Below are 25,958 nucleotides of genomic sequence, written 5' to 3'. Positions count from 1 at the left end.
GCATAGCACAACGATATATACAATAATTCCGTACATGAATAGTGTTTTTATTCAAGTCATAAAGACAAGTGCTGGCAAGGCTATTTCATTAAAGTGTTGATTTTTTGTCGATCAATTAACGGTAAACCAAGATAATTATATTGTACTAATAATATATTAACATGGACTAGTTTGTATCATGGATGCAGAAAAATCTGAAAAACAGTATATTTGACATAATAATTGAGCTGCACCATGACAAAACCAACATAGTGCGTTTGCGACCAGCATGGATCCAGACCAGCCTGCGCATCCGCAGTCTGATCAGGATCCATGCTGTTCGCTTACAAACCCTATTACAAGTAGAGAAACTGACAGCGAAAAGCATGGATTCTGATCAGACTGCGCAGGTGCGCAGGCTGGTCTGGATCCATGCTGGTCGCAAACGCACTATGTTGGTTTTGTCATGGCGCGGCTGATATCAATATGGTTGTCGGTGCTGTAGAAGTACGTTAACGGGCAATATGTTTGTTTCCATGTCAAGTTTACTAGTAGTACGGTAACTATTCATGTGAAAAGAGCATTAATTTGCATTTTTAACAGGGAAAGGAGAGATTCACTTTTACAATTTGATGAATGCATTTATCTTTACTATGAAATCAAAATAATTTTGTTTGTTTTGTTTTGTTTTTTTTGTTTCATTTGACGCCTTTTCCCAACAGTATTTCAGTCATATAGGCGGGTAGTTTCCTAACCATCGTTCCTGGAAAGTTACACCAGTACTAGACTACCTTCCTCCGCGCTAAACTACCAAAGCATCTCCCGGGGATCGAACCCAACTCTCACCCCTTGACCACGGAGGCGGTTAAGAATCAAAATAATACGTTATACAAAATTTCAGAAATGAAAAGCAACATCAACAGTATGAACGCGTACAGTTTTATTTTAATATGCAATGTGTCAATACAGTTACGTAACTAACTATCATAAACCATTCAAAGTCAATAATTCCGTGAACAATATTTTTATTCAAGTCATAGACAAGTAATGTCAGATCCAGTAAGAAGGCTTTTTCTTTGTTTGTTAAGTGTTGATTTTTAACTTAAACCTAAAAGTGGAGGTACATTTCACATCATTTCACAAAAATCAAAAAAGTTCAACTGTTTCTTAACTTGTCCATTACGTTACTGTAACTATCCGTTATCCATGGTATTATTCAGTTATTTTAGATGCAATCTTCTCAGCAAGTTTACAGATAGGTTCTATGTCTTTAACCATTTGTATGACATGAACCGGCATACCTACAGGAACCTGAAAAAAAAAGATTTAAAAAAAAAACTTAAAGAAACAAAATGGATAAATCAGGTGAGATAATCCTATTTCAGGCACATTTCTATTCATTGTTTTCTATTCATTTTTGATACACATTTTACTGTCAATGTTTAAAACACAAAGCTATGCCGTGTTCCCTTCTAAGTTTAGAGCATATTAAACATAAGAAATCATCAATAAATACTCAAAGATGTATGAAAAACTAAAATTGTATATATAATATACAATGTATATACGTCACTTCCCTTGTTTTGTCTGATTATATCTGTATGCTGAAGAAGGCCGAACGCCATGCAAATTCAATTTAGCGTTTTAATTATATGCGGCAAATAAGAGATTTTATCTAGATCTAAAATACAATATAATTATATATCTCTAAAAATTTAGTGTTGATGGGAATGGACCAACATTTGAAAAGTAAACAGTTATATATTGTTTGAGTAAATATGAGATAATTCATTCATAATCATTTGTAGTGCCAGTGCAAGTTGAGATTCCCCAACCTTTACCCCTGGCTTCATGTAAATCACTTTAGTGATATTGACCAATCTTTAAACATGTGTAATAGCAGAACGATCATTGTAAAAATGTGGTCCGTTTCTTTATCGATTCACCTCAGATAAAATATTATACAATTAATGACTTGTTAGTCATTGCATATAATGTGGTATGAACCGGCATAGCATACATCATACAAAGTTTTTATCTCCAAAGAGTTTGCTAGAAAACATAAAATGTTGACAATATATTGAACATGGTCAATCAGATGGTGCCAACTATATGTTTGAAGCATATTCACTTTGGCTCGGTCGTTTCCGGGAACTCAAAGCAGAACGCTACATTAACCAAAATATTTAAGTTTAAAAGAGGAATCATTCAAAATTGAATGTACGTTAAAGGCACTGTGCTATGAAATCCTCTAAAGCGATCGCCCCATTGTGTCTGAATTATTTTTGCTTTAAACCATGTTTTCGTCTAAACTATTGGTTCAAAGGTTATAAAACTTCCATGATTTTTCTTGTATAAAGAAGGGATTACAACAGAAGGCGGAATTGTTACCTTTATCTTTAAATGTCTATCAAAGTGTGTACTTACTTCTTGCGTGTGTACCATAACCACAGTCTCACAAAATGATAGGAGAATAGTCACAGCCTTATTATTGTCCCCTTTCTTTCCACCTTTATTGTTACCCTTCTTCAAAGAAAAAAATCAACAATAGTTCAATTTTTAAATCTAAATGATGCATATGAGTATATTTAAGTTTTTTAAAATGTGAACAATAAAGTTAACACATAAAAAAGTTTTCAAAAGCATCTGCAGACTTATGTTTTTGTAATGTCTATATGGCATGAAACGAAAACAAAACAATGGACGCTATCTTTCAATCTTTATTTAGACTTTATAGATAACGTTGATGAATAGATTTAACCTGAATATAGAATAAGATGTTTTATTTTTCTGTTCTTTGATGTGTCACATTATATGACGGCTTCAATTCCTTTTCATGATTAGATGTTGGAATGGACGGTAACCAGCGTGTACCACTGTGCAGTCCAGGGACACGCCCAATGAAAAAAGTCTGCAATCACTTTGTAAATTTCCCGTGTTGGCCAAAGTCTAATGTTTCATTTTTTCAGCTGAGACAAATAAAGACTGTCTTTGTTGGTAAATATGTTGGTTTAAATAAGAGTTAACTGAAGTATAACATGTATAGTTATTGTTTTCAGAACCATCAGTAAAAGTTACAATCATGCTTTATATAGTTTATAAGTTGATCCGAAATATAAAATATTTTTTAACTTAAATTGTAAATACTGGTATATATTTGAGATGATAAGGTATTACCTTTGCTTTGACGGAAGTATTACTGTTATTTGCTCCAAATTGGCTTCTTCCACTTAAATATGTATTACAGACAGGTTTCAGTAATTTAAACACCTTCTTAAATCTAGAATCGGTGTTTTTTACTTCACCTGATGAAAGACCTTCACACAAATAGTTAAAACTCCACTTAGGTTTCCCTCCTTCGGATATGACCATAGCGTCGTCACAAATAGGAACTATGTCAGTTAAGACTTTCTTTAGCTCTTCTGGCATATCTTCGGGAAGCTGAAATGTATGCAAGTATTGAAATGCGTATTTAAAAAATGACAAATTTAAAATGAATGTCTCATCTACATATATTGCTTAAGGTTATTATAAAGAATTAATTATAAACTTGATTTTGCCTCAACCAGGACTTTTACCCTATTAGACCTTTGATCAACCATCACATGTATATACAAAAATATAACGCGGAATTGTCACGCTTAAAAGTTAAAACTGTGTTTTGTACTTTTGAGGAATTCAGAGATTGAAAAACTAAAATAAAAAGGTTAAGTCGTCTGGCAGATATCAGCATTCGCTCTGGCTGAACGTAAGTGCAGTAATTCCGTCAGCCATTTTCCATCTTTCATTAAGTATTTTAACACTATTTTAATACTTGTTATATGCAATGGCCAATCGTTGATCCTTCAGCATTGATACCTTTCATATTTCGGCAGCTGCAACAATGTGTGTTGCGGATGTTGTGGTTCACCAGAATGCCAAGTACATGTAAATAAATGTATCGCGCCCGAAATTGCAATGCGGACATATCTAACATATTCAAATGAAAATTCAAATAAAATGTACAACATTTATTTCTTGACTAATAATTTGCGGATGACAAAATTATGCAGTAAAAATCAAATTAACAAGAATTTATCATTCAGTATGATTTTATTAAATTAATGAGTTGATTATCGACTGATTATTTTAAAAAGCCAACGAAAAAGAAATAAAAACGAAAAACAAAAACGATCTTAATCGACTCACTCCTTGTTTCATTGTCACCTCCTCATGGCGCCAGCAGAATTGTAGAAGCTTCACCACGGCACTATGATCTGTCTTCCCATTATTTTTACCATTTTTCTTTAAAATAAGATATATATATTTTATAAACATATAAAATAATTTATAACATTGTTGTACTTTTCGTGAATTGAATTCCCTTCCACTGATATGCTATTTTAGGAATTACCATTAACCAATCAGAGAGTACAATTTTATCACATGACTTTCTGAACCAATCAAGATCCGGCATCTTCATTCTTAGCCATTATTTTACGAAGGATAACACGATTATTCATTTGTAAATAAATTTGCCATAGTTATATTTACTTGTTTAAACATTCAAGGCAAATAAATAAATTTGCCCTTTTTCAATCTACAACCTTGTTACTTTTCTATTTTCCCATACATAGTACACAGGGCCGAAGTTTAGTTGTAAAACAGATGAGATAAAAATAAATGTGAACAAAGCGTAAATGAATTATGTTGCTTTTTTATTATAGAAAGAAGTAAAACATTCGTAGATCAAATTTTAAAGATATTAGCTAAAAAGATACAACGTAAATGGCAACAGAAAGATTACCTTAGCCTTTACATCAAGTTCTTGATCATCAGCGGGAGGACCACCTTCTGTATTGCCAACGTAATCAAGAAGTTCGATACAAATTGGGTCCATTCTGGTAAATAATTCGGTATATTTCGGGTTTGAGTTTTGTAATTTACCATCTGCTAGACCTTGACATATATGTACAAGGCCTGTTTCAGGGCCTCCCCTTTCTATATCATGTACTTCAACACAAACGGGATCCATATCACTATAAATGTCCAATAACTCTTGTGGAGTGTCCTCGGGAAACTTAAATGAATATATAAAATTTCAGTATATTTTTGTAGATTACGATAACGATTAACAACAAAAAAATATTTGTGATGCAAATAATACCTTTAAATTTTCATAGCAATGTATTTTTCAAAGTCGTGTATTATCGTTATATTTACAGCTAAAATATTTTTATGCGCACGCACGCACAAACGCACACGTGTGTTTTCCCACGTGTGCGAGGATATATGGGCGTGTGCCATGATATTTCATATCTGTATATATGTTACTAAGTGTGATTCGTCTTAGAATATTCATTGAAGATTTTTTATCCCTAGTCCGTAAATTATTAATTGCACACAAATTTTAAATCGTTGGTTGAATAAAACATCAGCTATGTTCATGTGAGAACCTGTTTCACATAATGACATTATTTTTGCTATTTATTATTCACCTTCGAAATATTATTACACTGATATCTAGTCATTTAGAGAAAAACTTGTTAAAATTCACGCACAAAGCTTAAAATATATAAGGGCCGTGAAATCTAAAAATAAAATTAAAAAGTTCTTGGAATAGTTTAAAGACGTATATTTCATAAGCTCCAAGTGGTAAGCGGGGATAGCTGACTATTTTCTGGGCGTCTGAATATGCTGCTAAAGGTTGTTTTTTTTCCAATAAAAAAGTCAAAGTGGTTAATATACTTACACCATTTGCCATTTCATGTTTCAATTTCCGACAAAATACATGTAGAATGTGCTTTGCATCAGCTTTCTTTTTATTTTTTCTGCCACCTTTCTTTAAAAAGAAGACAATCATTCGATGATTAGTAAATTTGAACTAGTAGGAAAATTACAATGTATTCGTATTAATACAATTACTATTATAAGTATGATTTCACTTTCGACTGTGGAAAAAATAGATAGCTAAATCAAGAATATAACGATAGAGAAAATACTCAAAATATCATAATGAGCCGCGTCACGACAAAACCAACATAGGGCGTTTGCGACCAGCATGGATCCAGACCAGCCTGCGCATCCGCGCAGTCTGATCAGGATCCATGCTGTTCGCTATCAGTTTCTCTAGGTAAGCGAACAGCAAAGATCCTGATCAGACTGCGCAGATGCGCAGGCTGGTCTGGATCCATGCTGGTCGCAAACGCACTATGTTGGTTTTGTCGTGACGCGGCTCAAATTACTTTAGCATATTCAGCAACATCGCCTTCATTTTCAACTTTTTCCGCTTCTGCGTCTTGTCCTTCCATGTAGGCCTCTAAATCGTCACATACTGGATCAATCATTTTAAACACATCATTATATGCGTCGTCAGTGTTTTCCAGTGTCCCATCATCAATACCAGTACACATTTCATCAAGGATCTCATCAAGCTCTTTATTGAGGACACCCACAAAATTCTTAAAGAACTTATCTTTTTCATTTTTATTACCCTTTTTGCCACCTTTTTTCTGCAAAAAAAAGTATTCTTATTATATTCAATACACGCCATTGAGCGTATAGCTATAAATTTTTAAGAAAGACACTTAGTGTTAAAAAATCAACTTATCTAGCTGGCCTTTTCGGAGAACTGGGACGGTATCCAATGAGAATACAACATTAAATTATAATGATTAAATATTTGTTAAAATTCTTTGCCCAGAAAATTACTCATTAATTAAAAGAATGTATAATGTACTGAAAGAAGATGTCAATAATAAATGGAAATTATTGGGGGAAAAACTTGAAGATACTTGACGAAATGGGTTTTTATGCCACCGCAGCATCTGAGATGCGGTGGCATATCGCGATTAACCTCTGTCTGTGTGTGTGTGTGTGTGTGTGTGTGTATGCGCGCGCGCGTGCGTGTGCGTGTGTGTGTGTTTGTTTGTGTGTTCTATAGATTATATAGTGAACTTAAAAAATCTTCTTGTGAAAAACCACTAGTCCAATTTCAACCAAACTTGCCAAGATTGATCCTTGGGTAAAGGGCTTCCAAAGTTGTTCAAAGAATTTCATTCCATGCAGAAATCTGGTTGCCATGGCAACCAAAAGGAATTATAAGAATAAATTAAAAAAAAATCTTCTTGTAAAGACCCAAAAGGCCTAGAGCTAAGATATTTTGCATAAGGCATTGTCTGTTAGACCTCTACCAAGATTGTTCAAATTATAGCCCTGTGGTTCAAAATTGGCCCCGCCCCGGGAGTCATTGATTTTCACATTATGTACATATAGTAAAAACTTAAAATACTTCTTGTAAAGACCCAAAAGGCCTAGAGCTTAGATATTTTGCATAAGGCATTGTCTGGTAGACCCTTACCAAGATTGTTCAAATTATAGCCCTGGGGTCAAAATCGGCCCCGCCCCGGGGGTCATTGATTTTCACTATATGTACATATAGTAAAAACTTAAAATACCTTCTTGTAAAGACCCAAAAGGCCTAGAGCTTAGATATTTTGCATAAGGCATTGTCTGGTAGACCTCTATCCAGATTGTTCAAATTATAGCCCTGGGGTTAAAATCGGCCCGCCTCGGAGGTCATTCGTTTTCCTTATATGTATATAGTAAAAAGTTATAGTAAAAACTTTTAAAAAATTCTTCTAGTAATTGACAAATGCTAGAGGTTAGATATTTTGCATGAAACATTGTGTAGTGAACCTCTAGCAAGATTGTTCAAATTATAGCCCTGGGGTCAAAATTGCCCCCGCCCCGGGGGTCATTGATTTTCAATATATACATATGGTAAAAAATCAAAAAATCTTATTGTCTGAAGGTACAAGGCTAAGAGCTTTAATATTTGTTAAATGATATCATCTATAGGTACTCTACCAAAGTTGTTTAAATTTTGCCTCTTGTGTCAAAACTAGCCCCGCCCCGGGGGCCATAGGTTTTCCTTATATGTATATTGTAAAAACTTAAAAAAGATTATCTTCTCTAAATTTACCAAGGCTATTATGTACATAAAGTAAAAAAAAAATAAAAAATATTTTTGTCTGAAGGTACAAGGCATAGAGCTTTGATGTTTGCTATATAATATCATCCATAGGTCATCTACCAAAGTTGTTCAAATTTTTCCCCTGGTGTCAAAATTGGCCCTGTCCGGGGGCAGTGATTCTCATTATGTACACATAGTAAAAACAGAAAATGAAACAAATGTTTTCTGAATGGGAGAAAGCTACAGCTTAGATATTTGACTTGAAATGTTGTTTGGTGGACCTGTATCAAGATTGTTTTTAATTAAACCTTTGTGTCAAAATTTTGCCTTGCCCAAGGGGACAGTGACCTACTTTCTTGCCCTTTGATGTACAGCAATGAAATTTTGACCATGTGCACAGTTTTAGTTGTAAAATTGAACTTTGATATCAGGTGACCTAGATTTTGATGATGTGACCTACATTTTTGTCCTTTGATGTACAGCTATGAAATTTGAACCATGTGCACAGATTAAGATGTAAAGTGAACTTTGATATCAGCTGACCTAGATTTTGACAAAGTGCCTTACTGTGTTATCCTTTGATGTAGTCATGAAATTTAGGCTGTGTGAAATATGACCTTCACTACCAAATTCACTAGACTCAAGTGCATTGATATATTCCTACTCTGATCTTTTATTGGATTAACAATAGATTTAACCACTAATCTGATAATAAGAATTAGATAGGTCAGGGTGACAATCTTCAATTGTATATATAGAAACAAAAAATCTGTTCCTACACCACTATTTAGTGTTGAATTAATGCGGTGGCATAGCATTTTTCTCAAATGCAAGGTTGTTCCTTTCTATTGCTAACACAAAGCAGAAATAATTTATCTTTTCAAATACTAGAAATGGAATATTATTAGATATATATAAACAAACTTTGTTTGGAGAGAGCAATTTTTGCATTTAGTTTTTTTTTTTTTTTTTTTTTTTTTTTTTGTAAAAGAGTCTCTTTGATAATATAAGCTACTGCAATGTATTCACTACATAAATACCCAATAACTTTTTGAACGGTATTCGAAGTTTATGAAGCATTTAACATAGAACAATGTTAATAATCACAAAAATACAAAAACATATACATGTGTACAATGAGAAACAGAACCATTTTTTTTTCGGAGAGTTTTTTTTTTTTTAATTTACCGGAATATACAATACTAGATTTTCAGACAACATTATAGATTTCTATGTGTTGTCAAGAAATAAATGGAAGTTTATTCTTTAGATAGGACTGTGAAAATAAAGATTAAAAAAAAGCTATAGTAAACCGGACAAAACAGAACAACTCCATTTCTATTATTTTGGGATATATGACATAAAAATAAGAAATAAGAATGGGCTGAGATTAGATTACACGAATTTTCCGAAAGTAATTATCCGTCATTGAGAAATTATTTGTCATAAATGTAGCAAAACGTTAACATATTGGTATTTTGCCTTCCATACACAATACTAAATCATTACAGCTATAATAATTGTAAAAAAAAAACAAGATAATCAAAAGATAACTAAGCTTTATAGCCAATAAGTATTTTTCCAGAATCTTTAAAAAAAAACACCGATTGCAATATTTTGAGAAATAAAAATAATAGCATTTTAGGGTATAATGAGACAAAAAGAATCAAATTACTCTGCTGCCATGCACTCTGTACAAAAAATCATCCTGGAGGAGATGTCTAAATGCAACTCAAACGACGCCTTGTTCTAAGACTTTAATACTTCACCAATAACGCACTTGTCTTTTATGACTTTTACATACATATTAATTTTAAGTGCCTGTTAAAGATCAACAAGCGATGATGTAAATTTGTGTAACTAAATATCTGGACCTGTTATTGCTTTTCACAAAAGTAAGGAGACATAATTGTCCACGTTTAAAGGAGGCAATAGAACATGTTAACTTCTGCTACTTACAGGTAAGGCAGATGACAGCACAATGACGCAGATGAGTATTAGAAGTTTCGGATTCATCTGGAAAACAAATAGACAAGGAATAGATAAGGAGCACTAATGTACAGAATTACTCGTGAGGTGATTATAATTCATTATTTCAAGCCTATACACATTGATAATATATAAATGATATAATATGTAATATTCAAATAGTTGTAATCAGTAACAGAATGAAACATCTGGGTCTTAGACTTTTATAAGCTTTCATACCATCTTCTTTGAAATACTTGTAATATCGCACTTGGCCTGGCGATACATTTTCATCGGAAAAATATCTGATATTCGTTTCTTTATTCAAATAACTGAGTTCTTTCTTTTCTTATCGGTTCGAGTCCGTGAAGAAAAGAGTACTGCCAAATCGCCTGATAGTCCCAACTTTTTCTGTTTGTTTTTCTTAAAATTCTTCCCATAATCAGTATAAAACCATGTAACAAAAACACCATCAACAAAGAAATTCTATAAATACGACAATACAAAACTATGACTTTCAATCCTAAAAATTGTAAAAGAAAATCTAATCTTATATCTAATTCTTTGTTTTCTTTTTACATATAATAAGACATACATAGACCTAGCCTTTGACAGTTCAATGAAGAGTTTGCGGTACTTATCATATGAGCCGCGTCATGACAAAACCAACATAGTGCGTTTGCGATCAGCATGGATCCAGACCAGCCTGTGCGATCAGGATCCATGCTGTTCGCTTACTAACCCTATTACAAGTAGAGAAACTGATAGCGAACATCATGGATCCTGATCAGACTGCGCGGATGCGCAGGCAGGTCTGGATCCATGCTGGTCGCAAACGCACTATGTTGGTTTTGTTGTGACACGGCTCATATTTTTTTAATGAGGACTGAAAAATATTTTACTAAGAACAGAATTCTTGTTAGATACAGAGATACAGAATATAATCGCGATACCAGAAAATATTATAAAACCATTTTATTGCCACTTGTTGTCATTGAATAAATTTCATTTCTTAATAAATTAAGTAGAAGAACATATTTTATTTTGCTGAAATATCTTAAAAAAAGTAAATCTTAGTAATTTAAATTTTTTGAAAATATTCAGATATTTAAACAATTATAAAATGAAAACGTTATCCTTACCTTACTGACTCTGGCCTTTCTACCAGTTTATTTTTCTGACTGGGCCTGTCCTCCAGTTTAAATACCCTCTCAATTTGTCTACAAAATAGGGTCGTGATTTCAAATCACACATGTAGGTCAATACTGTCATGTGGCAATGCCCCGAGCACTGGCGAGTTTTACGGTAATTGCTTGATCGTTAACAGTTTCATAATTCAATAAATTCACATAAAATTTTATAACTGGCCTTGGCTTAATTTATAAACGCGACTGAAAACAGGTGGTTGCTATTTTGTAAAAGTGCAGTCATCCCATTGCTGTTTATTTTGCACAAATATACATGGTTTTCTTTTTGTATCACTGAGTCCAATACTTTAAACAGTGTATATTGAGGACAGAATACCGTTTAAGTTGGTTTTAGGGAGAGGGGAGAGCGGTGTGTGTGTGCGTGTGTGCGCGTGCGTGCGCGTGCGTGCGTGCGTTGGTGCGTGTGTGCGTGCGTGTGTGTGTTTAATTTTATCCTGTCACTTGTATCAATTTCGGCCCGATAACAAGGTGCCGTATATTTTTACTGATCTACGGCACTTGATCACGTGGTATGCATGAATGGGCACCTCTTTGCCGAACTACTTTTCAAGAAAAAATATAATTATTGTTATAATGTTGGACTTTATGTTTGGTGGTTAAATTTCAAAATTTTCATGAAAATAAGCTTTATGTTTGGTGGTTAAATTTCAAAATTTTCATGAAAATAAGCATAAATCTGAAGGCATGCTGCTTTAAAATAGCGTACTTGATTTGATTGTTTTGCACGTGCTGTTTGGCGCTACATTGTGACGTCACGTAAACAATACTTTAAACGTCTGTACAGCGTTAACGACTGAATAAAAGATATTGGTGTTCGAATTCATTTTCTTAGTTAGACCATTTTCTTCCATTCTAGATAGTTTTCACAACAAAATTCGACAAAAAATTGTTTATAATTATCACATTTTTCAAACAAAATGGCGCCCTCAATGTGAAAATACACAGGGAGATAATAAGAATGGCGAGTGCATTGTTGTAGAATAATGCACGCTTCGGGCCTTCTTTGTTTATATAGAAACATTTTCGATAGTGTGATTAAAGGTAGTTTGCCTAATAAAATTCTTTAAAAAAAAAACGGTGACAGGATAAATAGAATAATAGATTGGTGCCTTGGATGGAGAAAGTTTATCTGGCTCTGCTCCGGAATTTATTGGATTCGCCTTCGGCTCACCCAATAAATTCCTCCGCCTCGCCAGATAAACTTTCTCCATCCACGGCACCAACCTATTATTCTGTATATCTCTAAAGAACAGATTTCATATAACCGGGTCTGCAATTTCCAATTGTTTCCGCTCTCGATGAATCACACTTACCAGAATTTTTTAGCACATTCATAAAGGTTGTCAAAATTCGGCCAAGTGAAATGACAGAATCTGTTTGTAGCATTATTTTTTCTGTCGGCTTATTATAATTATCAAAATTATTAGGACTCTTTTAAACCTTTTATTACTTCAATATTTTCTTTTTGTCAAAATATCATGAATGTTTGGCGTATTTCACTATTTTAATCAATTCAAGACTGTCATTCTAAGGACTCTCCATGGGAACTGCTTTGCAAACTCATACATATGCGACAGAATGTCTCAAATACATAGGTAAAGTATACGTATAGCGGACAATATGGAAACGAAGAAAGATGATCTTAAGGAATACATAATGTATACAAATTACAGGGTAAAATATGTGGCAAAGCACATTTCTTTGCAAACTTGTGTCGGACAACTTTGCTTGACGATTTGGTCAAGAAAAATATCAATTATAGATAATATCGTCTGAATTTATTGAAAATGTTATAATTTATAATAAGTCAGTCTTGATAAAATTCGAAATGGTAGTTAACTTATATCGAATGAGTAATATCAATATCTTTCACATCAATGAAATAAGACTAAATAATAATTTCATTTTATTTATTGGTAAATCGACATTTCAAATGCCTTTAACCATAATAGAAGAAATAAAATAATAAAATCATCTATGGAAAGTTCAATCATAGGTTATGCAGAATTAGAAATAGCCAAAAGGAATAATCGTCTAGATATGCTGTCGTGAGATACTATCTTCAAAACAAACAAATAAAATTGAATCCAACACGCTTGAAAGTCAGGTTTGTCTTAATGTCATAAAGTACGACCAAAAATGGCCAAATTTAAAAGTACAAAGCTTAGAAAATTTTATAATATTTCTGCCATAGAAGGTATCAATGTTGAATTAAAACTTTGAAACTTTATATGAGCCGCTTCACGACAAAACCAACGTAATGCGTTTGCGACCAGCATGGATCCAGACAAGCCTGCGCATAGTATCAGGGGGCATCAGGATCCATGCTGTTCGCTATCAGTTTCTCTACTTGTAATAAGGTTTGTAAGCGAACAGCATGGATCCTGATCAGGCTGCACGGATGCGCAGGCAGGTCTGGATCCATGCTGGTCACAAACGAATTGCGTTGGTTTTGTCATGACGCGGCTCATATAAAAATACTTTAGGCATCCGGTCAATGTGTGGCCAATACTAGTGGTAGTAGTATACAAGTTTATTACCCTTAACTTTTTCTGTAATGTTAATTTCCCATAGGCCTCACTGTTAATGCAAGTGTACCACGTGACAAAGAAATTTTTACTGTTACAGTGTAACAGTATATATGACGGAATACCGTTAGGGCCATCGTGGTTATACGTTAAAATACAGAGGGCGACAATGCGATAGTGCGACTAGTGCGACAGTGCGATGACGACAATACGACAGTGCGATGATGACAATGCGACAGTGCGATGACGACAATGCGACAGTGCGATAGCGACAATGCGATAACGCGATAGTACGATGACGACAGAGCGATAGTGTTATCGCATGTCGCCATCGCACTGTCGCATTGTCGTTATCGCACTGTCGCATTGTCGTCCTGTCGTCATCGTATTGTCGCACTGTCGCCATCGCACTGTCGCACTGTCGTCATCGCGTTATCGCATTGTCGACTCTCGTCTTCTGGTGGACGGTTCTAAACTGCTGGCGAATAAGCTGACGTTATAGAATAGCGGATAATTTTACTTTTGTCAATATTTTTTTTCTTCTTGTTTTTTCTTTTTCTTTTTATTATTTATTTGTTTGTTGTTTTTTCTGTATACTAATAATGTTTAAATGAAATCATAAATTAATAATAAGATTCATTTTGTATATAAATACTGAAAGAGTTATACATAGACGGAAAATGTAATAAATTGTGTGAAACTTTAATATACAATGTAATAGAAATATTTCAGATGAAAATGATCTTATGTTGACATTTTAAAGATGCAAAAAAAAAATCATTGTTTATTTCTTGTATAAAAATTTCAAACAAAATATATTCATAGATCGTCATCAGTGGTTTTATTGTTTTGTAAGATGTATAATTTATTATATTACTAACATTGTAAATAAAGATACATGTAATTAGAAATTTACGTCAACACATAATTTTTTCTATATATCTAACATAAGTGGTCAACAATTTTCACTTTAAGATTAACTTAACAGCAGATCCTACTATAAGTTTAACTGGTCAGCATATTGTACTATAGCCAACTGATTCCGCTGGTGGACATAGTGAGACAATGTGTTTCAATGTTGATAACACACATCTATCCATTATATTTAATCCGGAAAAATTCTTACTGTTTATTTTTGTTGTTTTTTGTTGTTGTTGTTGTTGTTTTAAGGGAAACATGCAAAATTCGAATTACCAACTACCTGCCGGTAGGTAGTGGGGGATTAAAAATAACCAACTACCAGCAAGTATGTAGTAGGTTATTCGAATATCCAACTACCTATCAAGTTGACGCTTCTTTAGATTTTTATCAATTTCTAAGATCGAGCCATTTTTGGTGCTTAGTGAACATAGCGCTTTTATATTTCTTAGAGATAGTAAATAAGTATGATTAAATAAAAAAAAAGAAATATAAAAGATATACTAGATTTCTGTGTCCACTTGTTTTATATATAGCCAAAGTGATTTTAGCTCAACCTTGAGAAACTGCTTATGAACAGAGGAAAATGATATTTACAGTGAAGTTTTAATTTATTTTGCAATGTTAGTAAAAATTGGTTTATGGTTTATGCCATATTTTCTTCTTATACTATATGGTCAGCAGACTTAACACACGGTGCTTTAGGTACATATGTATATTAGAATCTGCTGACCAGTTAACCCATTTCCGCATAAGCATTTGTGAAAAATGGCTGTTTTCATTGAAAACCCCCCTGTTACACAAGTTCAAATTACAATGAAACTATGATGTCGGTAGTTCTACTCAGGTACCCGTTTGTGCCTAAAATAATGCACGGACGGGCACCTGAGGTCTTCCTCCACCAGTAAAGCTGGAACGTCGCCATATGACCTATATGCTGTGTCGGTGCGACGTAAAACCCAATCAATCAATTGGCGGTATAGAACATTTGATCACAAATACAGTTACCTCCCTTTTACCGACGTACATTTATAATAAAGTAAATGCGCGTAATCGTTATGCATGTACAGCTAAAATACTAAAACATTAAACCCGTTTGGTACACGTATTTCTACTGTGCAATATGAATCAGCTAAGAAAACATACGTAGCGTATACGTTAATAGTGATTGGAATTTAATTGCAATAAATAGCACATAAAGTAATTGTGAATCAATGTGTCAGAAGATGTAATCTTTGATAGTGTATAACGAATGTATATATTTGGTATCCAAAGGAAAGCAAATCTATTTCAGTATAAAGTTTCCTTTTAAAAGGAAAGGCTTGCACAGTTGTGCCTTCATCCCAACATATTAAGTTGTTTTTATTTTTGTAAAAACGAATATTTTTGTCAAAACGATTTGAAATCTATTCTCTATTGTATAAAACTAATAAAGAAAATAATCAATCGTAAAAATACTAACGTGAAGATCTATCTATCATACTGAAAGGAAATAAAACAAGTTCCACTTCGTTACGTGGTATCGCTATCTATAGATCATCACGTGGTAAGGTTAATGATATGCATGAACTATTTTTAGATTACCTCACCAAGTTCAGTAGATCTAAATATAACTCGATCATGCGTGAATTGGACCACCCTTTGAAGACAGAATACTACTACAGTCAACATCCTCTATTGTATAAAACTAATACAGACAAAAAACAATTATAAAATAACCTAACTTTTGCGTCTTGAAAAAGAATTGAAACGGAACAATTTCGTTTATAATATATTACGGTTTAAATCAATAAATCAATCCTATTTATATAAACAAACTGGGATTACCGAAGTAACTAAAATAGCTTAGATTTCCGTAATATTACTTCGTCTGATTCCGCAGCATTCGATTGATTCTGCAGTATGACGGAATCGCCCGAATTGTCACGATTGCAATCGGAACTACATCGGCTATTATCATTAATCCGAAGAGTGACGAAAAAGGCCGAAAAGTTGCGATTGGCACGATTTCAGCTGGTTTCCCGTTCAATCATGCACTTACAAATGTAAGCAGAAAAACACCTAACCGGAACAAGTTTTCCATATGAAATGGCTTGCAGCCGTGGCTGCAAGCCAAAAACGTATCCATTGATCAAATCCGAATAGTTGTCAACAGGTAGAAACTTTTGGTTTCTACAACCAGAATGATACGTTTATAAAAAAATGTACTGCTAACTTTTTGTATCAATAAATTTACTTAATCTAAGTGGTATTTTACTGGATATATTAGAATAAACTTAGCCAACAGCTGCCTGCATTAAATTACAATTTGTAAGAAATACCGTATCTTACTATTGTGTTGGAGGTCCTGGTCCGTTTGACAGAAAGGTCCGAGAAGATTTGATTGTCTCGAGCCCATTGGTAAAACATTTATAAGCAATTCGTTCCATCCTCTTTTTTAAACAATTTTATTAAATGAAAACATACATATAGTTAGTGGTAAGGAAATCTATAAGGATTATCAAAAAGTTCAGAACATCTGAAATTCGGACATTGATAGTTTTAAGAACTGATGAACGTATAGGAAATCAAGGACTGTTGTCATTAGAAAAAAACGTTTCATTATTTCAAGATGTCTGGTATCACAATCTCTGAGCAAACATTTTAAATTTTGACTCGTTCAAGGCTTGATCTAAAATGAAAAAGAAGCGAAGTGCCTTTTCAAAGAAAAGTTTATAGTTACATGTAAAATCGCTTTGTGCAATGAATAAAGAATATACAAATAATATGGACTCATTTATAGAATGAGAACTCATTGATAGAATGAAAAGTTTCATACGTGAACAATAACAGTTGGATCTGAACATTTAAGCTTGTAAACTTTAATTTCGCATGCCTTTAAATTGCCACTCGTGACAAATAAGTTTAAATCTGGACTAAGTGCTAGTCCTTTTGGATGTTTGACGCAATAACGCTCCTCTATCACGTGACAAACAAAGGCTCCCTCTCTCGTGAACATGGATACTCGGTTGTTGTAATGGTCCGCAACTAAAATATGACCGAAGCTGTCATTACATATTCCATACGGTGTCTTAAGCTCACCGTCTCCCTTTCCAAATTTCCCAATAGAACGTATAAAATGGCCATTTTTGTCGAAAAGCTTGATACGATGATTACCTGAATCAGAAACAATTAAATCGTTACATGATGATGAACAGACGTAACGTGGTTTGGAAAATTGTTGCTCTGCTATTTTAGGATTACCTAAGTACTTAAGAAATTGGCCAGCGTTGTCATGAATCGAAACACGATTTAAACAGACGTCTGTCACTATAAAATTGCCGTCTGCATCAATACATATCCCACAAGGACAGTCGAAGAAATTGGCACCAAAAGACCATAAAATATCTCCTTCTTTAGACATAATAACTACACATTTCCGTCGTCTTGACGTGAAAGCGATATGACCGTTATTTGTCGTGCATGCATCCCAAGGTTCGGAAATGTCATCACCACTATACACTGTGGACGTTTCTCCGCTTATATTACACATTTGCAATCTGTTGTTTACCATATCAGTAACCAGTATTTGATCACGTGAAATGTATATTATTCCGGTGGCATCCTGAAACTCTCCAATATCTTTTCCTCGCTTGCCAAAGGTCAGTTCCAGGGGATCACAATTTCTTGACTCTAGCTTCCCAGTGCCATCTGGTGTTTGTAAAACAGAGACATGACACATGACACTTTCAGCAGGAGATTCCGACTCCTGTAAGATGTCTTGTTCATTTTTCAAAGGAATGTGTTCGGCACAATTTCTATGAATATAGCCGACATTTGTAACACCACCACCTTAAAGATAAAGATATAGTATTAGACTTATTACTCATCAAGGTAAAACTGTTTAACATACGAGAGACAGCTGAAATTTGGTTAATTGCAATAAGTGAATTATATGTATATAATAATTGTGATAACAGAAATCCGTTGCTATAAGTATAAAGAGTATTCGATACAGCGATGTTTAAAAGTTCTTACTAAGAAAAGTACAAGTGAAATACAACATTTGTGCCAATTTCACGAGGTTAGTTTATATGCTAAAATCTAGAATATAATGGACGAGGCGCTATAGCATCCTTAGTTTTGTTCAAACAGTGTATGTTCACATGTATGATTTATAATGGAAGATCTCATGGTGCAACTGCAGGAAGTCGATTGGTTACTTTCATAAGGTGTGAAATAATTTGTCATTTAATTTGTGATATGTACTTGGTTTACCGTTTAAAGACCACGTAGATTTTGGAGCAAATTTTGTGTGAAGCTCTCCAATATCAGCAAAGGTTACCCTCCGAGTCTTGTTATATTCCGGTATTTCTTCCAACAATTCCTTGTCAGAACAATTCTCTGAGGTCGTCCTGCGACGATCATCATCATTTTTAAACAAGCCTGGTCCAAACACAAGTGACTTACACTTTTTCAGTACTGTAAGATTCAATAAATGTCGTAATAATTAAACGAATAAGTACATGTATAACCTAAGTATTGTGAAACAATAAAGATACTGAATTTATTAAATCATTTAGTATGGAAAGCTGTGAATATCTTTTATTATTCCTTATTCAACTTATTTAATTTATTTAATCGTGTAAGTAATATATAAGACCACTTCGACATTAAATGTATTGGGAAACGGTTGTTACAATGTATGAAACCATGGCGTCTCTGTATAAACCCGCTAGTGACAAATTGTTTCATTTTGACGTTATATGATATCAAATCTTCAATACGTAGTACCAAAATATCTATATATTGAACGAGTTGTGATTATATAAAACTAAATTATCAATATATAATTTCATTTTCTTACATGTTAAGCATATTTTTACAAAATATTTAAATCAATCAATCATATTTTCATTTAAGAAACCAAACCCTCAATATATAAATAAGTTCAGGCTTTCTATGTATGATCACCAGTGTATGAAGCATGTTTAGCGTTTACTTTTAACTATATTTTCTGTTACCTTGTGAGTTTACAAAATTCTGTTTGCACATTGCAGTTTGCTGTTTGATAACATTCTGATGCTCAAGGTTTTGGTTTAGTTGAGACATTTTCTAAGGAAAATAAATTCATTACGGAACAAAAAATATTGCAAGACATGGTGCCTTCTTTATCTATAAAGACATTTTAATGCATAAGCGTACGTAATAGAACTGAAATAATCAAACCTCAAATGGAAAGTGAAACATAAAGGAAAACTAATTTCGTGGAATACCTAAACAAACTATAAATGGCTACTGTGGTGACATACTATATAATATTTGAATCGACATATATATTGCTGCTACGCTTCTTGTAAAACTGAACTTATTTATTGCTTTGGTTTAATATAGTGACATTTAGTAGTACAATTTTGTTTGTTTGTTTGTTTGTTTGGATTTTTGCGGCACGTCAACACATAACTGGCCATATCGTGCCGAATGCTATAATAGGCTTAAAATATTATGTAAAACATTGTAAATGACAATAGAAATGAGCCAATTAGATCCTAGAATACAAGTTTATCTCTTTTAAATAATCAATTTTCTTTTGATGGAATTGTATTAAAAAGTTCTTAAAGTGAATTTACAGAATAAATTCTATACCTACCTTAATGCCATTGTTATTGCCATATATTGACAATTTGGCACCATGTGTCCAAATTAATTTCTAAATTTCTACGTCAGTTTCATTAACTAAAGTTTCACATATTGTAAGAACTTATAAATTGATAGCTCAGTTTCATATAACTACATGTACATGTTATTCCATACACGACAACTTTGGTAACATATAATGTCACAGTGAACTCATATATTGCTACTTTGGTTGCATAAAATGATGGAATGGTTTCATATAATATCATAATGAACTCATATATTGCTACTTTGGTTACATACAATGATGGCATGGTTTCATAAAATGTCATAATGAACTCATATATTGCTACTTGGTTGCATACAATGAAAGCATGGTTTCTTATAATGTCATAATAAACTCATATTTTGCTACTTTGGTTGCATACAATGATGGCATGGTTTCATATAATGTCATAATAAACTCATATATTGCTACTTGGTTGCATTCAATGATGGCATGGTTTCATATAATGTCATAATAAACTCATATATTGCTGCTTTGGTTACATACAATGATATACATGGTTTCATATAATGTCATTATGAACTTGTATATTGCTACTTTGGTTACATACAATGAAGGCATGGTTTCATACAATGCCATACTGAACTCATATATTGCTACTTTGGTTACATACTTTGATGGCATGGTTTCATATAATGTTATAATGAACTCATATATTGCTACTTTGATTACATACAATGATATTCATGATTTCATATAATGCCATTATGAACTTATATATTGCTACTTTGGTTGCATACAATGATGGCATGATTTTATATAATGTCATAATGAACTCATATATTGCTATTTTGGTTACATACAATGATGACATGGTTTCATAAAATGTCAAAATAAACTCATATATTGCTACTTTCGATACATACAATGATGGCATGGTTTCATATAATGTCATAATGAACTCATATATTGCTTCTTTGATTACATACAATGATGGCATGGTTTCATATAATGTCAAAATAAACTCATATATTGCTACTTTGGTTACATACAATGATGGCATGGTTTCATATAATGTGATAATGAACTCATATATTGCTACTTTGATTACATACAATGATGGCATGGTTTCGTTATGTCATAATGAACTCATATATTGCTACTTTGGCTACATACAATGATATACATGGTTTCATATAATGCCATTATGAACTCATATATTGCTACTTTGATTACATACAATGATGGCATGGTTTCGTTATGTCATAATGAACTCATATATTGCTACTTTGGCTACATACAATGATATACATGGTTTCATATAATGCCATTATGAACTCATATATTGCTACTTTGGTTACATACAATGATGGCATGGTTTCATATAATGTTATAATGAACTCATATATTGCTATTTTGGTTACATACAATGATATACATGGTTTCATATAATGCCATTATGAACTCATATATTGCTACTTTGGTTGCATAAAATGATGGCATGGTTTCATATAATGTCATAATGAACTTATATATTGCTACTTTGGTTACATACATTGATGGCATAATTTTATATAATGTCATAATGAACTCATATATTGCTACTTTGGTGACCTACAATGAAAGCATGGTTTCTTATAATGTCATAATGAACTCATATTTGGCTACTTTGGTTGCATACAATGAAAGCATGGTTTCTTATAATGTCATAATAAACTCATATTTTAATACTTTGGTTACATACAATGAAAGCATGGTTTCTTATAATGTCATAATGAACTCATATTTTGCTACTTTGGTTGCATACAATGATGGCATGGTTTCATATAATGTCATAATGAACTCATATATTGCTACTTGGTTGCATACAATGATGGCATGGTTTCATAAAATATCGTAATGAACTCATATATTGCTACTTGGTTGCATACAATGAAAGCATGGTTTCTTATAATGTCATAATGAACTCATATTTTGCTACTTTGGTTACATACAATGATGGCATGGTTTCATAAAATGTCATAATGAACTCATATAGTGCTACTTTGTTTGCATACACTGATGACATGGTTTCATAAAATATCGTAATTAACTCATATATTGCTACTTTAGTTGCATACAATGATGGAATTGTTTCATATTATGTTATTATCAAGTACAATTTTGATAATTCGGTTTCATCATGGAAGACGTTTTCCCAGGTTTTAAATATGGAATGTGGTTACATTCATAAAAACTGGTTGCATATTTTAAAGAATCTGCATCTTATAATGTCCAAACGACACTCATGGCAAAGTTTCGTATATATAATGTATAAATATGTTTATAATTCGTTTCATCTACCTTGGTGCCATATAATAAAGAATTGGTATCGTATATATCGTTAAAAAAAGAATTCATATACAGATACTTGAGTTTGTACGATTTCGTGTATTGTAAAATTAAACAAATATTGATGATTCGGTTCCATAACAGGACATGTGGCACATTCATGGCTTCTTTAGCACCATATACGAATATATTGAAAAATCGGTATCATATAATTCAAAATCACCTACATGTACATTAACTGTTTATATATTAATACTAAGGTCACATGCACTGATGATATGGTATCATATGATATAACAGCGTGATGATATATTATTCTGGTTTAATATAAAATAGTTTTCAATTTATTTATTGTCGAATTGAACTATAAGATATAAAACAGCCATACATCTGTATAACAAAACTTTTACCTTGGAGAAAAACTTTTCAACTGTACGAAAGGTTTTAAGTGATTGCAAAGAATTTAAAGATATTTAATAGTAAAAAAACAAACTTCCCTACAACAATATAAGTGATTCAAATAAGATTCTATATTTTTTAAAGGAAAGAATGTGTTTGCAGATTTTGCAAGAAAATGCTGAACAAAAACAAAAATGAAAAATGAAAAAAAGAACTAACCTCCTGTCATTATGCATGTTTAGTGTGCGTATACTCAAAATGCCCTACTTCTTTTACAGATAGCATGAAATCGGACAATTTTACATTGAAACCTCATGTTATCTTTTAACGTTATCAATTTCGTAATAACCGAACATGTCGATCATTTTATTACATGTTCTTTAATGCGTTATCGTCGTTTCATGGAGTGGAATAAGTGATTAAAGTAGATGCCAGATAAATGCTTTCTTACCAGATTGTCTTGTAATCTCACATCACCATAGAAATATCCTCATTTTTTTGAGAGACCGGTGTTTTAAAAGTTTAATTGTGCCATTCTATTGGGATATAGACTTAATAAGACTGCGATCAAACATATTCCTATCGTTGCTAAACCTATAAGGTTACCGTCTAGTCAATATCATACTCAAAATTGTCAAAACTAAATGATAACGTTATTTATTATACACCTATATACAATTGTTCTGTTGAAAATTCGGTCAGTTACAAACTTCCTAGCCTTGTATTGCTCGAGTCGTGACGTTATAAGGAAGCATTGCATGGTTTATAGTTCTTCGCTTTTGTTCAGATTTTCTTTATGGTTTTACAAAAAAAAAACAATTGAAAAATAAAAATATCAATAATAATAATAATGGTGATATTTTGATAGGTTTTGATTGTGATATTCGGATGATGTGTTCTACTCTTTTTTGTGTTATTTTGTATTCAAACTCGTCCGCAAGCACATTAGCAGCATGTAGCATAGGTGCTAGTCAGTCAGAAAAGGCCAATAGCATCATTCTTTGACTAATATTTTCAAACTCATCAGAAAAGTACACTTATGCCATAGTTACACCTAAATAGTTACGCACACAAATCGTTAATTCATTATAAAACAATATCATGATAATTAAAATGCATTCCACCTATTATTTTTTACAAATACATATGTATATGATCGACGAAGTTACAACAAAATCTTAGAAACTGGAAATTTATTTGAATGTAAAACTTCTATTTAGTGAATTTGGAAGCAAACAGTACTTTGTGTACGTTGATTTTAAACCCACTTTGACCCATTTTTGAAATACTGCACCATTATAACATCGTATCACAAATGAATGCACTGCGCAGAGCTTTATCACCACTTGAAGTATATATTCCTTACAGATATTTAAAGTAGATCAATTAAACTGTTACATAACTTCTAGCTTTTGGGACACATATCTTAGTCGACTTGCGTATCTACGTAAATGCGAATCTACGAAAATATCCAAACCATCTATTTTTGTGCGTTTTATCAACAGTGTATCTAATCTGTCTGGGCTTATGCGATTAATGTACATAGGTGATATTTACATATACATGTTTAATGTTGACCATTTATAACTTTATGTGTAGCGGACGTTTTCTTTATATATTGTAATTGTTTATATATTGTAATTGTTTATAATTATATTATAATTATATTGTTAAACTCTTAAGTTTGTGTATTTGTATGCAATTGAGCTCATATCGCTATTTATCTGTTCATGTCATATGAAAAAATAACATAATTATTGTAAAAAAACATTATTTCACAAATGAATTAATTAGAATTTTTTTTTTACTTTAGTGAAAAATTCAATTTCAAGAAATAATTATCTTTGTGTAGAATCTATTAATTAATATTTTTAAGATATATTTTCCATAAAAAATCTTTACCATTGGTAGTCGTTGAAAGTTATGGTGAACTCTACGAAGACATCAGCAGATGTAAAACTATATTTAAAATATGATTAAATAAGCAATATTTATACTAAAATATTTCATTTTCTTTTTGGTTTTATTCTGGTAAAGGTTGATGTTTTACGACGTCACAACACCTTTCACCTGAATTGGGAGAAATGTAGCGCCAACCCCCCCCCCCCCCCAAAAAAAAAAAAACGTTGTTGGATCTCAGTGGTGTTTCATTTCATATTAAATTTAATTTATTATAAGTCTGTGTAATGCCTTGCGACAACGCTTGTTATAAAACACTTAAGCGAAGGTAGCACCTTTTGGCAGATACCATATTTGGATTTCATAATACAGGATGTCACTTGATATAATTTTGGACTCCAGCGCGTTCCTTGCTAATTCGACAAACTGAAAATTTAAGTTAGATATGCCTCTGGACAGGTGCGCGCCACTTGACTTTTCCTGCCAAAGTATTAAAAGGAGCAGAGGAACAAAATTATGCTTATACTGGGTTTTACATTCTTTTTTTTTAGGTTGATGGAACAATTAAACATTACCGATAGCGCCTCACGTGCTTTACTGCGCACGTTTAGGTTAATATTATTGATACGATAAAAACGCCACTTTTTTAGCAAGGGGCATTATGTTGTCCATCCTTCAGCCCGAATTCCGTTTCTTCGCTAGTTTTCAGTTTCATTGAAATCAAGTATATAATTCCATTTTTTGCGGGAATTTTCAATTGTTATTCAGTATGATCACGGGGTAAATTTTGTTTCCGCGATTGGATTTTAACATCGCTTTATAAGAACAATTAATAACAAAAGTCTGGACATGTTCTGGTCGGACCTAGTTATGGCCCCTGCTTAGTTTCTTAGTATGAACATAGAGTAACATTTGTTTCATCAACGAGATTTCAATAAAACTTTGTTCAATATCAACAGCATCGGTATGTCCTGGTCAGATCAATAATCACATAGTTATGACACAGTATGTTTACTGCATAAAATTCGTTGTCATGCTTTTTTGGCAATCTTAACGCGTAACTTTGTAGGACATATCAATACTAAAAGGCGATGATATTCATATCCTCTGCATGTTTTTGGTTGGATCATTCAACACATGGTTATGGCCCC

General features: G+C 32.7%; 2 protein-coding genes across 2 annotated transcripts; both read right to left on the bottom strand.

Annotated features, from left to right (window-relative positions):
- Nucleotides 1-987: 987 nt before the first annotated feature.
- LOC132740522 (uncharacterized) lies at nt 988-11,157 on the bottom strand. The gene is made up of 9 exons (XM_060728447.1): nt 11,044-11,157; nt 9,893-9,949; nt 6,204-6,470; nt 5,711-5,800; nt 4,766-5,038; nt 4,168-4,263; nt 3,157-3,420; nt 2,407-2,505; nt 988-1,290 (listed from the first exon to the last, which is right to left on the bottom strand). The coding sequence occupies exons 2-9, from the start codon at nt 9,947-9,949 to the stop codon at nt 1,192-1,194; spliced, it is 1,245 nt and encodes a 414-aa protein (XP_060584430.1). The 5' UTR covers nt 11,044-11,157; the 3' UTR covers nt 988-1,191.
- A 5,829-nt stretch (nt 11,158-16,986) lies between these two features.
- On the bottom strand, nt 16,987-23,261 carry LOC132740436 (tripartite motif-containing protein 2-like). The gene is made up of 3 exons (XM_060728346.1): nt 23,128-23,261; nt 18,813-19,016; nt 16,987-18,386 (listed from the first exon to the last, which is right to left on the bottom strand). Exons 1-3 carry the CDS (start codon nt 23,135-23,137, stop codon nt 17,368-17,370), a joined length of 1,233 nt encoding a protein of 410 aa, XP_060584329.1. The 5' UTR covers nt 23,138-23,261; the 3' UTR covers nt 16,987-17,367.
- Between the last annotated feature and the right edge of the window lie 2,697 nt (nt 23,262-25,958).

This window comes from Ruditapes philippinarum, unplaced genomic scaffold (genome assembly GCF_026571515.1).
Source record: "Ruditapes philippinarum isolate M1 unplaced genomic scaffold, ASM2657151v2 ctg1740_1_1_1_1, whole genome shotgun sequence".
NCBI classification, from domain to species: domain Eukaryota; kingdom Metazoa; phylum Mollusca; class Bivalvia; order Venerida; family Veneridae; genus Ruditapes; species Ruditapes philippinarum.
Note: the sequence above shows the minus strand (reverse complement) of the source record. Positions and strands in the feature narration are given on the sequence as shown.

Bases quoted from the DNA above. Each gene is read 5' to 3' on its own strand.
- LOC132740522 (XM_060728447.1), bottom strand. From the start codon at position 9,949: ATGAATCCGAAACTTCTAATACTCATCTGCGTCATTGTGCTGTCATCT. The intron at 4,264-4,765 runs GTAATCTTTCTG...CTTATTTTAAAG, and splicing joins AACTTGATGTAAAGGCTAAG to AAAAATGGTAAAAATAATGG. The intron at 2,506-3,156 runs GTAATACCTTAT...TTTTCTTTGAAG, and splicing joins ATACTTCCGTCAAAGCAAAG to AAGGGTAACAATAAAGGTGG.
- LOC132740436 (XM_060728346.1), bottom strand. The intron at 18,387-18,812 runs GTAAACCAAGTA...TTTATCTTTAAG, and splicing joins ATCTACGTGGTCTTTAAACG to GTGGTGGTGTTACAAATGTC.